This window comes from Echeneis naucrates, chromosome 9 (genome assembly GCF_900963305.1).
Source record: "Echeneis naucrates chromosome 9, fEcheNa1.1, whole genome shotgun sequence".
Taxonomy (NCBI): Eukaryota; Metazoa; Chordata; class Actinopteri; order Carangiformes; family Echeneidae; genus Echeneis; species Echeneis naucrates.
Genome location: NC_042519.1, coordinates 2416753 through 2432047, shown reverse-complemented (window position 1 = coordinate 2432047; position 15295 = coordinate 2416753). Strand labels below are relative to the sequence as shown.

The window sequence follows — 15295 nt, the reverse complement described above, 5'->3', positions numbered from 1 at the left end:
TTTACTTGTCTACCTGCCTTTCGGTATCTTTATTTTAAGTCTGGAGGTGCGAGTTGGTTCTTAAAATTGTAAGGATTGAATTGGCTCCTTTTACACTACCAGCAGTTTGCAAATGCACACACACAGACCCTACACACGCGGATGCAGGAGAAAAACAATGAGCTGCGAGCTGTTGTGCTAAGCTCCCATCCCTGGCTTGGTCATGTCAGAATCTGAGTGAAATGTTTCGATCTGTTATTGTGGTTTTGTTGTTTTTTTTTATAATCTTATTAAAAGCAGTCTCCAGCTCAGTCTTGCTGTGGCGTTCCCAGCGTAACAGCACTGAGAGACAGATTGTTTACAGTGCAGAGGAATTTACACAGCAAAGGGATTTACATATTCACCTGGATCTTGTGTTCACGTCAGTGCTGATCAGACCTGTGGCTGATAAATACCCAAGACTACTGCAGTATGAGTTGTAGCCCTTTCCATTGCTGACAGCAGCGTGTTGGAAATGTTTGTTGGAATTTACATGTTTTTTTGAGGGAATTCCTCAACATAAAACATGTCACGTTCAAATGTTAAAATAAAGGCAGAGTTACTGATTTAAAAGCACTTTGTTAGAGACCCCACCTCTCTGTGGAAGGGTGTCAGTCAGCACCTGCAGCACACCTGCTCATGCCAGACACACAATGGCCAGGTTATTGCTAGCATTGCTGGTACTATGGCCAGTTATTGCTACTCTGTGCTCCCTGCTGTCATCACTCCTATTAGATGCTGTGGAGGAATGTTCAGGCCAAGCTTCCCTCTGCCCCGCTGCCTGCAGCTGCCAGCTCAAGCCATGGCTGCCGGACAGCCACACCTGCAGCCACTACATGCAACATGAGCACACATTTTCATTAACTTTTACTTTAAGAGTTTGTGGAACTTCCATCCACCTGCTAATGAAAACCCGTCGACCCAACCCCTTGTTAAAAGAAGCGAATAGAACATCTGAACCGATTCAGCTGAATGAGTGCTTTTTATTTTCTCTTATGTTCTTGTTTCTTTTAAAGGACGTTTTTCCTTGCCACTGTCGCCAAGTGCTTGCTCATGGAGGGATCTGTTGGGTCTCTTTCAATCATTTTATAAAGAGTTTGGTCTAGACCTGCTCTATAAGTGCCTTGATGTAGCTTTGTTATGATTTGGTGCTATACAAATAAATCAGATTTGATTTGATCTTTTCTCTTTTTCGCACACTGCGCTTTTAGTTGCAGTACATTAAGTAAAGTCAGCCCCCAACTTCTAGACTGATCAGCTGGATTAATTAGCTTCCAGGTATTTCTTGTTATGCATAGAGTCCAAGATATAGAAAAATATTGCTCCTATTATACCCTTATATCATGTAGAAAACCGGACAAATGGCTGTCAGTTAGATTTAGATGTTTTATGGCACCTTTAATAACTATACCATTCTAAGTGTTTTTATATTTTATATTTATTTTATAATTCAATTAGGGTTTAAATATGGCCACTTCAACAACACCATTAGTAAACAACAAACAAAAACTAACTTTTAGAGGTTCCTCATATTTGGCGCATGTTCATAGCGTAAATCCCTATTTCAGTAAAACCTTCACATCAAAAGACATAAACAGAATTCAACTAAATTGATGCAATCATACTCTGTTCCCAAACGTTTCATGTTTAATGTTGAGTACCAACATGTTGGGAAGTAATGAATGTATAGAATATGAGGATGACCTTTTTTCCTGTAGACACCAGAGAGCTGAGTGCGAATGCCTGCTTCCAGCCCCAACATGGGCATCAATTCACTATAACCCATTGCATAATATACTCACACTCATCTATGAAATCTAATACTCAGCTGATGATCAGCACTGACTTCTCCATATCGGAGTGACAGCATGGAAAGTATGTGTTTGGAGGAAAATTTATGGGAACAATGGGATGAGTTATGAGCTACTGGGAGCTTTTTATGGAGACTAGTATGAGGAATGCAGCAGGCATGTAACCGGTAGAGGCAGTGTTGTGAGTCAGGCTTGGGTGCAGCACTCACATACATGCTGTACTGTATACAATAATTATGCATTTATTGCTGATGTATGTGCAACGTGTTCAGGTGATTTTGTATTTGTTCACCTAACGTGCCGGATGATACAGACAAAAAACCGACTTTCTTGCCACTAGTGGTGAAATAAAAATGTAAAGCAGTTCATCATTTCTGACCCAGCAAAGGTAATGACAATCTGTCTATCAGACTGTCTAAATATCTGCTGAGTCTGATCCATTTTCAAGCTATCATTGCAGTTATTTTCCTGCACTTCGGGAGTTAACTGTTGTTCCAAAGGCTTTTCCTTTTGAAGGCAAATAAAGTGGTGAAAATAGTTCAAATGAAGCTGATTATTGCTGATATTTTTTCACGTGAGGATTTTTAAAGTAGCTGAAATGTGTTTTACCTATCCACAACAGCTCGTCACTCAGCACCTGCGTTAGTCCTTCTTCTATAAACTGATGCCTTGAAGTAATAAACTAACTACAATAACTCACACAACTACGCGTCAAGCATGAACTATCACTTTAATATAAAACAAAATCTAAATTAATTTTGCATATTCATCATATGAAGTTGTCACGGTTGATTTCAGGCCATCTGTGGTTACTGTGGTAACAGCAACTGCAGATCAATACTACAAGTCCCAGAATTCATAGTAGTCGCGTAGCTGTTTACGGAATAGCCAAACAGTTTGGCCTGTGGGTTTTTCAGACGTTTTGGTCCTTTTTTGACGGCAGATGACAACTAACAGTCTCACTGAGCGCGTGTGTGGAAACGGTATGATAAAACACGGAAAGGATGTCTATAAGAGTTGGTTTGCAAAAGCTGGTTTCTAAATGTTTTCAATGAACGTTCATTAGAACTCCTCAAGAAAGATTTGGAGCGCAGCAGACTCTTGACCCCCATGTATTTGGAAATGTTTGCTTGGCTGACAAACAATGGTTGGCTCATAGCCAGACAGGAGGCTACCAACTGCCCCCCCCACCCCACCAGTGTCTTACGCAGTGTGGCCAGTACACACATCCTGCCATTGTGAGCCAGGAATGCTAAGAATTCAGACTCCTGCCCTCCTCCCTACTGCTGCCCAACAAGGTGTACTCACCCCACCTTCGCCTCATACCCCATCTCACCCCAGTGACCCCCACTCCATCTTCCCACTGGTTCACAGGCCAACCGACTGGGTGTCTGGGTGGCTGCTTTCGTAAGTCTGTGCACTGTGTGTGGTTTGAAGAAGTTCTCTTTGCACACAATAACATCACTACTTGGCCCAAAAGCAACAACACTGGTTCTGGGGAAGAGAGTGAGTGTATTGAGACAAACCTTCACCAGTTTGCAGAAAATCCAGGTTTGATTAGGTTTCCAGGGTGGGCTGCGGGGGGTGGAACTGAGATTAGTACTTAGTACCATTAGAACTCCTATGGAGCAAAGTTGTATTGGCACGGAGACACCAAAGGACCTTCATGGAAGTGCTATCGACCAATCCACTCAGCAACAGTAGGTGGCAGTAAGGTACCAGGAATCATAGCAAACCAAAGACAAATTAGAGGGCTGTTAACCATAACAGATAAGGATGGAAACCATGCATTTTTTTAAATTTCTGAAACATTGCTTTAATTAGAAAATTAAATTCACCATCTCCATTTGACCTCAGTGCTACTGTACTTTGGTGTGAACCACTAAATGTACACACACAAAACTATGACCTAGTCTTATTTCTCTCAGGACCTTTTAGACTAAGATTGGGAAGGAAATGGTTTTAATAAAAAACGTATTTTCGATATTTCCACTTTAAAGTGCATTCCATAGCTAACAGCGCTCAGAACATCTATGCCACACCTGTCAAGCCACTAACACAGATTTAAGAACATTCATGACCCTGATATCAGAGAAAGATAAAATAATATTTCAACTCATCCAAAATAGCAGCAAAACATGTTGCAATCAATGTATTACATTCCTGTGAAACACATTTTCCGTTGTTATTTGTAATCAGTATGGCTTGTTCTTCTCAGCAAAACATGTGCAGTGTATTTCGAAGGAGACCTTGATCAGCTGTATCAGATGTAACAGAGTACATTTCCTATGTTTCATGGCAGTGCGGGCCAAAACTTAATGCGAGGACTTTCCTGCTCCCCAGCAAAACACTTTTTATGTGGCCCCGGGATGACAATGGGAATACAGAAGTTTTCCAATCATGGGAACCTGCAGATTAGTCTGTGTTTCCTGGAATGAAGCCCATTAGGAAAGAGATGGAAGGAACACAGGATGTCCTGATCATAGTCTCACAGATCTATGCAGTGGAAAGGACTGAGCCCAGCAGGTTGGTGGAAGAGCTGTTCACAGGGATTTTCTCCAAATCACCACTTCCCCTCTTGTAGACTCTACCAATATGGAGTGGGATTCCCTGCTCAGCTTTTCCATGACACCTGTCTTTGCTTTCCCTTCTCTTTCAGATATCTGCCAACTATAATGAGACTTTTGTAATACTTCTGGGTACGTGTGGCCTAATGTGTAACATATAAATATAAATTATTGTTTGCTTGGATATACGATCATTAAACTTTTGTCTTTTGCACACATGTTGACACCTTGCCACTATTTCACACCAGTTTACCTGCCACTTCCTCCATCTGGATACCCTCCAACTGTCTGGAGTGGAGAGTCAATGATATCACTGTGGGGGCGGAGGCATGTGTGTCTATAAGTACAAGCCCTGCAGGGAGACCTCTGTGAAGTTGAGCTGAGCTGTGCTGACTCCAAGATACACTAGATGAGTGAATGTGTTTAGATGGACCTCTCAGTGTGTGGATTCTGAACTTTGGATACATTTTAATCCTGGATCTGACGGTTAATACATTTTTTTCTCTCAGGACTCTGTAAAAGTTCATCTAAACATCTTTCTTCAAAACTTCCTAATTCCTGTTGAAGGTTTTTCTTTTATCTGCTGCAATCAGGATGCTTAACCTAGTTACTTCACAGCAGATAATCTGTACCCTGTTTGTCCTCAGTGGTGCTGCAGTGATGGTGAGTTGCTGTGATCTACTGGTATTAAAACTATTTTGTATCCATGTGTGTGAGGTATCATATTGTTTAGTGATTATGGTCAATGCTAAAGGAGCTGTCGTCTTAGTCTTCTTTAAAATCATACCAACCGCTGCCACTCATTCAAACCTAACCTCTGACCCTGATACAGTCTGCAGAGCCCGAGTGTCCAACTGAGTGCTCCTGTAGCCCCTCACCTCTGCCGTGTCCACTGGGCGTCAGCTGGGTGACGGACCACTGCGGCTGCTGTAAAGTTTGTGCAAGACAATTCAATGAGGACTGCAGTGCCACTGAGCCTTGTGATCACATCAAGGGACTACGCTGCCATCTTGGGGCTGGAGGAGATCCTAAGAGGGGGCTGTGTCGAGGTCAGGAAGACAAATAGGCTGGGTAGAAGTACATTTCTAACCTGAATTAACTGAACTTTACCAACAGTCCTTGAGTAATTACACAATTACAATTTGTGTTCTATATTGGGGAAATAACACACACACACACTGTATTTGTATTATTAGTTATATTTTATTATATTATTATATATTGTTAAAATTTAAAAATATATTGTATTTAATACATTTTATCTGGTAGGTGGGAAGGTAAAGTCTACCGGACACAATAGAAATGGCTATAATTAACAATGATTCATCAATTAAAGGTGTGCTTATTTTCTCTGGAGAAAATTGTATAATGTCTTCAGCAGCCCTGGAGGGGAAAATAGTCTGTGTGATGACGTCAGGGTTATTTTGGAGAATGCAAATTCTAACCAGAATACATATGTCGTAAAGTGGAGGTGTGCAATTTCAAAATGAGGGAATGGAGAATCTGTTAAATATGGAAATTGTTATCACAGTGATACATGGGTAATAGGATCTGAAACACAGGACAGTATCTTCCTGTCTCATTGATTTCTTTTGTGATGGAATTGCAAAACAAATAAAGGTGATATCCCTTTAAAACTACCCCGTGAAATAATTAAATATTTCCGTCTATAAAATGTATTTATTTCCCAAGTTCGGTCCTACAGGCTATAAAGTATCGGCTGCATTTGTCCATATACAAAGGTTTCCTACAGTGCCAGTCTCTGAGGTTCAAAGTGCTGTCCTCACAGTTCTGTTTCCTGTTTTGTGTGAATGTGTTGACAGCGGAGGCCCAGGGTTTGCCCTGTGAGTTCAGTGGGCGGGTGTACCAGCATGGCGAGGACTTTCAGCCCAATTGCCAGCACCAGTGTACTTGCATAGACGGTGTGGTGGGCTGCATGCCCCTCTGCCCCCACAAAGTGCCCCTACCCAACTGGCATTGCTTGAGTCCACGACTGGCCCGACCTGAGGACGCCTGTTGTGAGAAATGGGTTTGTGATGATGACAACCACATCAGTGAGGTACCAGACGAGCCAACACACACCTCTCTACTGGACAGCCAGCAGCTTCCCAACCACATCAGTGCTCATGTGCAGGCCCAGCCTCGGCCCCCACTACTTACCAGCGGGGGCACGTTCAGAGGTAAACATTGCTGCATACACCAGCCTTACATTTCCTTTCTGATGCCCAACACTAAAAGTGATCTGAACAATGTTTTCATGTTATTGAACAACTGTGGCAACCTGAGCATCAAAATCGTGGAAGACAAATTTTAGACAATACTGTAGGATAGTTTATGTTTGTGTGCATGCTTAAAAAAAAAAAAAAACTCCTCAAACTGGGGGGTTTTTAACACACTGGGGGTGCTCTAATACCATTATTCTTCATAGGATTGTATGCAGTTCAGATTGTAATACTCAAGTAGCTTCTACTTTTCTGAAGTCAAATTAAGTTTATTTGTACAGTGCTAATTCATAGTAATATTTATCTCAAGATACTTTTCACATTGAGCAGGTCTTGACATTACTCTTAAAACAAAATTATATTTAGCCTAATTTTAAACCTAATTTAAAATTTTAAACAGCATGTTTTTGTGTCTCTATTTTTAAGATTAAAAACATTATGGAGTGTTTTTTAAATTGGATAAATACTGTCTACAGGATGTATCACTTCATAAGTACAATTTCAGTGTTAATGGTTTATATTGTTCACTAGTGTTTTCCAAATTAATCTATACTCAAACTAACAAAGATGTTCTTGGCCCACCCACAGCAAGATGTTGCCACCACCAAGCTTCTCCATAGGGGTGGTACTGTACCAGTTTGTATCCCTCAAAGGTGTTAGAGCTGGAAGAGAGAAAATGCTCTCAGGAGGGCCACTAAAGATTCTTGAAGCTCCTGCTTGGAGAGCATCTGACAAGTTGTTCCACCACTGGGGAACTCCAAACAGACTGGACAGCACTTTTGCCCAGGAACAGTGCTGCTGATAAAAAAGTACACGGTGTAGACCAAAAAATCATATTCCAGCCAGTTACAGTTGTCAGTTTAACTGTCTAACCTCAGTGGATCATGAATGCACTCAGTACATATAACTGCAATCTTTAAAATATATTTGTAAAACAACAAAATATTCATAATTCAACTTAGAAGGGGCCACAAATGTGTTTTGGATATCATTTGACCAACTCACATCTCTATTACAAGCTTCCTCTAGTTCAGAGAAAAATAGCATCACATAAAAAATGACCAAAGGTGTAAATATATGTATTTATTTATTTATTTATATGTAAATGTTTTTAACACACTGCCTTTTTTTCTGTTTGACAGAGACAATGTCCCCATTCCCCATGTCTGAGTTGTTACTCAAATCCTGGTGCTTCCCACAAACCACGACGTGGACGGAGTGTTCCACCACGTGTGGGATGGGCATTTCAAGCCGGATCACCAATAACAACCAAGACTGCCGGCTGGTCAGAGAAACCAGACTTTGCCAGGTCCAACAATGTGAGCCACAGCTTCCTGTCGCAAGCAAGGTATGGTATGAATCATGGCTATCAGCAAATGAAAGAATAATGAAGATTATCATCGTAGAATTTAAGGAATATTAATTTACACCAAATTTTTAACGATCCAGTGGCATTGAACTGCTTTTGTGATGATTGTATTTGTAAATTAAAGTCCTATGAGTTAGTCTAATTTTCACTTATGTAAGACGATTAACTAAATCAGTTAACACTAAGTCTCCCCTTGATGAAAATTCTGTTCCTATCATCAGAAGGGGAAGAAGTGTCAAAGAACCATCAGACCACCACAACCAGTCAGTATCACCTTTGCTGGATGCTCAACAGCATCACGGTACCGCCCTCGCACCTGTGGAGCTTGCACTGATGGCCGCTGCTGCAGACCTTCCCTTTCTCACACTGTGCGTCTACATTTCCACTGCCCCGATGGGGAGAGTTTTGACAGAAATGTCATGTGGATACAGCGCTGCAGTTGCAGTGCAAGTTGTCGTTCACGCATTGGGCCCTCCAGCCCTTCAGTCAGTCTCCACAATGATATCCACACCTTCAGGCACTGAGGCTGACTCCTCATGCTCAGCCCTAACCTGGCACTCTGGGCGTAGACTCCGCACCTACCATATTCCCTACCTCCCTGTAAGTCATTTGGGAGGGAACCTCTGAGTTCCTTCCGTCCCCTCCCCAACCAAAAAACACAATTTCTAGCACTTTAAGCTTCCTGCTACAACTGTCAGTTTGCCCACACTAGAGGTGCGTGACCGCGTTAGCAGCAGGGCAGCACTGAAGACGATATAAAGTATATTTTTGTGTAAGACTGATGGCAGAGAGCTTTTACTTTTATTTATTTGTAACTTTGTGCTATTGCCACGATGGCAACATTACATGTGTCATAAAGAAATTATTATTATTCCGACTAGAAAAAGGGAACAGTGCTTATTCATTCATATTTCATCTAATGCAGTTTGACTTAGATATGATATAAGCAGTGGTTATAAGGACGGTATCTTCATTTCAATCTGTCCTTTCTCATACACTCACACGGTGTTTCATTTATGTTGATTTGTGTGTGTGTGGACGTGGATGAAAGTGTGAGAAGGAATGGGAAACTTTAACATTTCTCCATTATCCTCAAACATTATATACATTAAAACATTCAGTGCATATAGGCTTCACTGTCACATGTGGAGTAGTAATTGGATGGATCACCTCATTTTACGGGGTTTGATTTTATTTTAGTTGATTGTCATGAGGTGGATCCAGAGATAATTTGACCAGTTAAGGTGAAAGCTATTATCAACCCACCATGCTGTCACCCATTGGTTTGTGAACTGCTGTTTTGAATCCTTCACCTTGTAACTTGGATTTTGCCATTTTATTAGTGCAGAGAGGTTAATGAGACACCAGACTGTTGATGTATTTGTTGAATTTTTACCACACTGATTGAACTGAATTTGCACCTCAATCTCAGATTCAATGATATAAAGAGCTTCAGTGATAAAATCAACAGTCAGTTGCAGGTAAGAAGATGACACACATAATCTCCATTAACCTCTAGGTTGGCCTATTTTTGTCTGGGTCCCAGTCTCAACTCTCTAAGTTATGTATGTGTGCCCTTCAGATTGTATATACAATGCTTTATTTTATTTACTTGTGGATGCTTTTGTCTGTAAACTGTAAATTCAATACAAGCATAACAACCTATTATGTGTCCAACTTTTCACTAATGTGTGTGAAGAGCTTTGTATTTGTCCTTCAAATCTACCACCAAGTATCAGATTAAGAGAATCAGTATCCGACTCAATGAACACCTTGTGTGCTAACTGAGTCTGCTTAAGAATTTTTTGTGTTTCTACTCTCTGTTATTGTGCTTTCATATACTCACATGACAATTCTAACATATGTATTAGATTCATTGAAACTGTGGCCTGATGATAATGTTGAACTAAAGCTCACAATAGTCATTGAAATTCATGTTGTGGGACTCAGTGACATGGTGACGAAACAAGAACCTCTCTCACACACAACACACACAATCTCCATGTTGAGCTGTTCCTCAAATGAGCTGTGTTAGTCCTGCAAACATAGTCCCAAATGTCTGTAGTTTATTCAAGATTTTGGATATTAGTCTAATTAGCTTGCTACACCTGCCTCTTAATGCATATTTACTTTCCACAGACATCTGTCATATAATCACTGATCCCAGGAATAAGAGAAGCTGAGTCTAGGACAGCTTTATGAGAACTATCTCTAATCTCTCGCCAAAGATCCCAAGGATATCCAATAAACAGGCTAGTTTTCGGGCTAGCTTTCATAGTCAATACCACTCTGCATCCACAGGTGAGTGGTAAATGCACTCCACGATAAATGCTTACAGGTAGCAGGCCCTTTCTGTCACAGAACACTGTTATGATAAGAGGATCTTAATGATAGATATCTTGTCTTCCCTGATATTGCCTAATTGGTGGCTATTTTTAGCCTTAACTAGACAAGCATTGCGTCACTGCAGTTACTTGATTGATTACATGATGTGATTTTTCACCACCACAATTTGAGAGTCTTGAACACGTTCCCTTGATCTTCCTTGATCCTTTCTTACTCATCACATATCATACTGTAAACTTAGAGATGCACCGAAAGCATGGCCAGCAGGTAAGGAACTTAAAACCCAAGCAACACCTCAGGAGGAACTTCCAGTGGCTATGCCTTTCAACAGGATCCCTGGCCATTGTGTTGGGTGTGAACTAATAGCGTCCACTTAGCTATGGCTTTGTGAGGGACAGTTTTTTACCTGTTGATGGGCATGGTTGATGTTCAATTTGTTTATTTTATTCCACATTGAATCTACTCTCTCAGCCATGATACTTGCTTTGTATCATTTCCATTGGTTTCTTGGCCATCATCCTCGTGTCTTTTTCAAATCTTAGCTGTGACCCTGCATTGGCAGTGCATTACCGTTACCACAGAGCTTCTCAGCACACATTTTCAGAGCTCAGTGTTCATGGTGCTGCAAGGCCTCACACAATGCTCTGGCTGCATCTGCAGCACAAACATTACAGAGGACTACTAAATTCCTCACCCTGGCCTCTGCCTCCTTCTGAGAGGAGAGATGAACACTCTGAACTCCTGTCTGCCCCAGTCAGACCACAGGCAATGGTGTGTATTGCTTCTCTGCCAAATCTTCAGTCTCCACTTATACCTAGACCAGAGATATTTAGATATTAGGATCATAATTGCTGCAAGAGGATTAACTGCTTGGTGGATACTGCATATTAAATGGGAAAAATTTATCATTCTGACCAGAGGGTGTTGGTGGAGCAAAGTACCTTTGAACTCTCATAAATCAAAGGGGTTAATTCTTTGGAGGATGTTAATCTGTTTAATTCAAATGTGTTAGTGTTGTCCTTACATTTCGGTACATTATGGAGTGTACAGGTTCACCTTTGATTTTATAGTAGTGGTAGAAAGAGGATGAGGATGATCTGTCAGCCTTCTTCATCAGTGCACCATGATGATGTGTAGCTAAAGTATATTGTTCTAAACAAATGATTTGGGTGGATGGACAGAACAATGAAGGGTTTAATGGCATTGGCATAATTTTGCCAAACCATTAAGGTTACAAAATATATAAATAACAAATTATGACTTTATCACATTAATATCGCTGGTATTGTTTGGTGTTAAATTTGAAATCACGAAATCATCCTAAAATTACAATCAAATATCTAATAAGTGAAAAGTGAAAACTGTGGAATTTCCCTGCAGAGCCCATTTTAGCCCATTCCTTCGGTTTTACATCCTAAGAAAATGTGTCATCCTCAGCCCATTACCAGATGCAGTCGGAAGATTTTTTTCATGAAATACCCTGTGAACTGACCCCTCCAACCCGGATGAAGATGGATGGATCGATATTCTATAAGAAACTTGGTGGTGGAAATAAGTGGGTAAAAAGTAAAGAGTAAGTAGAGAAGTAGGAAGAATAGTAAGAAGAATACTAAGAGTAAGAAGTAAGAAGAATACCAAAGACTGCGCTCTTATGGCTGCAATGCCTGTTGTATCTGGAAGCTTGGCTGACTGCTCGTGCTTGCATCTATAATTTTCAAGGGTGTGGCCATGTTCCATTGACAAAATGCTGTGCAGAGGGTAAAATAGCATTTTTGGATGTTTCTGCATTGAGGGTAATCCTGAAATCCATGACTGGTGACTAACATTAGTTGGCAAAAAATAAATTACGTAAATAAATCAACCTCCCGTTGATTCAGCTTCCATGTTTGAGGATTTGTTTTTTCTGAATGAGCCTAACCCCAACCATAACCTTAACCCTAACCCTAACCTGCCTACCTAAAAATGATCACAAGACACAGCTGTAAACTAATCAAACAGAAGAGACATGTTGGACAAAAACATCTTGATTTGACTTCATCATTTAAAGAATCCTGGAATGATAAATTGTAGAAAAATTATGAGAAATTATCAACTCATTGAATTTCCTTTTCTGAAATTAACCACTTGGAAACTCCATGACAACCCCAGACTTGTGGACATAAGCGACATCAAGCATTCCGGACAAATTTCTAAGCTAATACCACAAGACTGAGTTAACACTGAGGTGTTTAACCTCAAGAGAGAGAAAATAGAGAGTCAATTTGAAGGATGTCTCCACCACAAAGTGAGGGGCTTCCTAAATGTGACTGTCTTGGCAGCGTGTGGTGCTGTGATGCCCCACAGTAGTTTGCATTGGCTGGGAAACCAGACTGGAAGTTACAGGTGTTGTCCAGCCTCACACAGAGTTGTAACTTTCAGCATGGGCTTGACCTTTTTACACAGGCCATGCGCTTAAAAGAGGAACAGGAAATATGCCAGAAATCAACAGGGCCTCACAGAGCGGTAGAGCGTTGGCCTGGATTGCGACAACAACCACAACATAGGAAACTCAACCCAACTCCAGTCTTCCATGCCCTTTGAAGAAGAATGCATCAAAATAATTCCTTCTCAGCACAAGGTGGAACGATAACATTGCTTGTCATTGGTTTGACCTGAAAACAAATGTGTGGAGCATGACTCATCCTGTTTTTCTCTGCCACAGCTGACATCTTTTATGGAACTAATCCTATCTAATCCTATATTCATAGTCAACGAAACACTGGGGGATCATCACATTCAAATGAATGTGTAATTGTGTCAAATGTATCTCTAAAAAAAAAAAAAAATCAGCCACAAAAGTAGTTTCCATGCTACACAAAATGTATCATTTTATACTATGCATATTGTTTATTGTGAGTGTGCCAGTGGCCCGATGATATTAGAAGGTAGACACTCAATAGAGCTGCCCATCCTATAGTGGCTCAGTGACAACATCAACATGCTGATGTTCATCAGACTGATGAACAATTAATTTAGTTGATCATTAAAATTTTTTATCTACTACAAGCAACAATAACTAATGACTCATGACAAAAATATTCATAGCAAAACATTCAATAAGTATGGGTCAGACAGACTTCAACTGGTGTCACACAATGAGTCCTGGCTAAAACAGGTAATCTCCAAGAGCTAAGCCCAGCAGCCATAGCCCCAGTTTTCCAACAAATACCTTGTATTTGGCTGTATTTGCAATAATATTTGACCTTGCCACCTCACTAGCAACTTACATAAATCAGCTGAGATAGAAAATAGCCCTGCATAAAAAAATGAGGGTGTGCAGTAGTGCAGCGTACAGGTAGGAATTGGTAAACGAAAAATGATTTTCAGATCTAAAATGTCCAGTTTTAGTTATCCTCGTGTCAGAACAATGCACAGCAGATTGGTGCTTCTGAGAAGGGGTGATGGTGATCTGCACTTTACAAGAGCTTTGGTTATCATTGTTATCATTGTTAAAATCTGTTTGCAACACAATAGAATTAAAGGACAGTGATGCAACGGGCTGGGACTAACTGGCTTCAAGGTTTCAATGGATTCTCTTTTAATTTGCTGTTTTAAGAGTCTAGTCAGTGATTTCACCCATTGTCTGTTTTTGATTGTTGACACTGTTAATAACTTGTAACACTTAGTGCGGTGTTAATTCAAATCAAATTAAAATTACATAGCCCCAAATTACAACAAACTTACATCAAGGCATGTTTCACATGCTGACACGCTGATTATTTTTGATGTATATTGTAAGACATAAACTGACTGATGAAGCTAGGTGAGTAGAAGGCCTTGCTAGCATAGAACAAATCACAATGTTTACAAAGTCTAAAGTGAAATCAATATTTAAAATAACTTGCAGGCCTACATACCCATGTGTAGAGTGTGTGGTCACTCGCAGTTTGGGAAAAACTACTACTTAACACTTTAACAAATTTTTTCGCTGCCAGTGATCTGTGAGCGACCCCAGAACACAGGCCACACTTTGAGAAAAGTTATTCTGGAAAAAGCAATTTCTACATCTGCCTCCAGTTTAGGAATCAGGGTATTGTCTGGCTGTTGTTTGAAAAATATTTTTTAACAACAATAACATAATGGTCAATATTATGGCTGAAATCTACTCCTTGACTACTGAGGATCTTTACAAGATTAAGCTGTTCTAAATGTTGGAGCCCCTTAAAATATCTGTACAGTGTATGCTAAACCTAAGGACTAGCAGAATATGTGCGCCAGCTTTTGATCAGCCTTATTAAATCAAATCCTAATCTAATGGCTTTTAAGGTACATTTCTGTGTTATACATGTAGTTTTCTGTTTTGCAAAGAGATTAGTTGTTTTCCATCTTGTTGGAAATGTTGACTTTATGTTTTTATATTTTTGGAAGCACACGTGTTCACTTTACACCAGTTGTCACATTGAGGAACAGCAGTTCTATTATTTCTCACGTCTGTTATCAGTGTAGGAATAGTCCTGGCATAGTTAATATCATGAATGTAAGTGAGAAAACAACAAGACAATATATAAAATCGATGAAAACTCCTACTGCAATACTAAAATCTGAAGGATGAATATATAAATATGGTGAACTGAGTCGTAAATTCACACACAAAAAAATCTGACTGCTGACTGCTTTAGAGGAGTGGTTCCAACATTACAGGATGCTGTCCTCTACTGGAACTTAACTAGAAATACAGCTGGGGGCAGGTAAGGACTGAGGCTAAGGCTAAGGTTTGGCCTTTCTCTGAGGTGGCTGAAGGAGATTTAAAAGGTTAAACTGTGTCCTCATCATTTTACATGCATAGTACACACACATACACACACACCTTAAACCTTAAATCAACACATGATCCTTTGGCTTCACTGGTTACTTGAGATTTAAATGAAAGGCTAGACAAAAAACAAACAAACAAAAAAAAAAAAAAACAACAAAGAGGCTGAT

At 40.2% G+C, this 15295-nt stretch overlaps 1 protein-coding gene across 1 annotated transcript; it reads left to right on the top strand.

Moving 5' to 3' along the window:
- Window positions 1–4780: 4780 nt before the first annotated feature.
- Window positions 4781–9856, top strand: ccn1l2 (cellular communication network factor 1, like 2). The gene is made up of 5 exons (XM_029510612.1): window positions 4781–5059; window positions 5229–5445; window positions 6220–6576; window positions 7761–7966; window positions 8209–9856. The coding sequence occupies exons 1-5, from the start codon at window positions 4991–4993 to the stop codon at window positions 8509–8511; spliced, it is 1152 nt and encodes a 383-aa protein (XP_029366472.1). The 5' UTR covers window positions 4781–4990; the 3' UTR covers window positions 8512–9856.
- Window positions 9857–15295: the final 5439 nt, after the last annotated feature.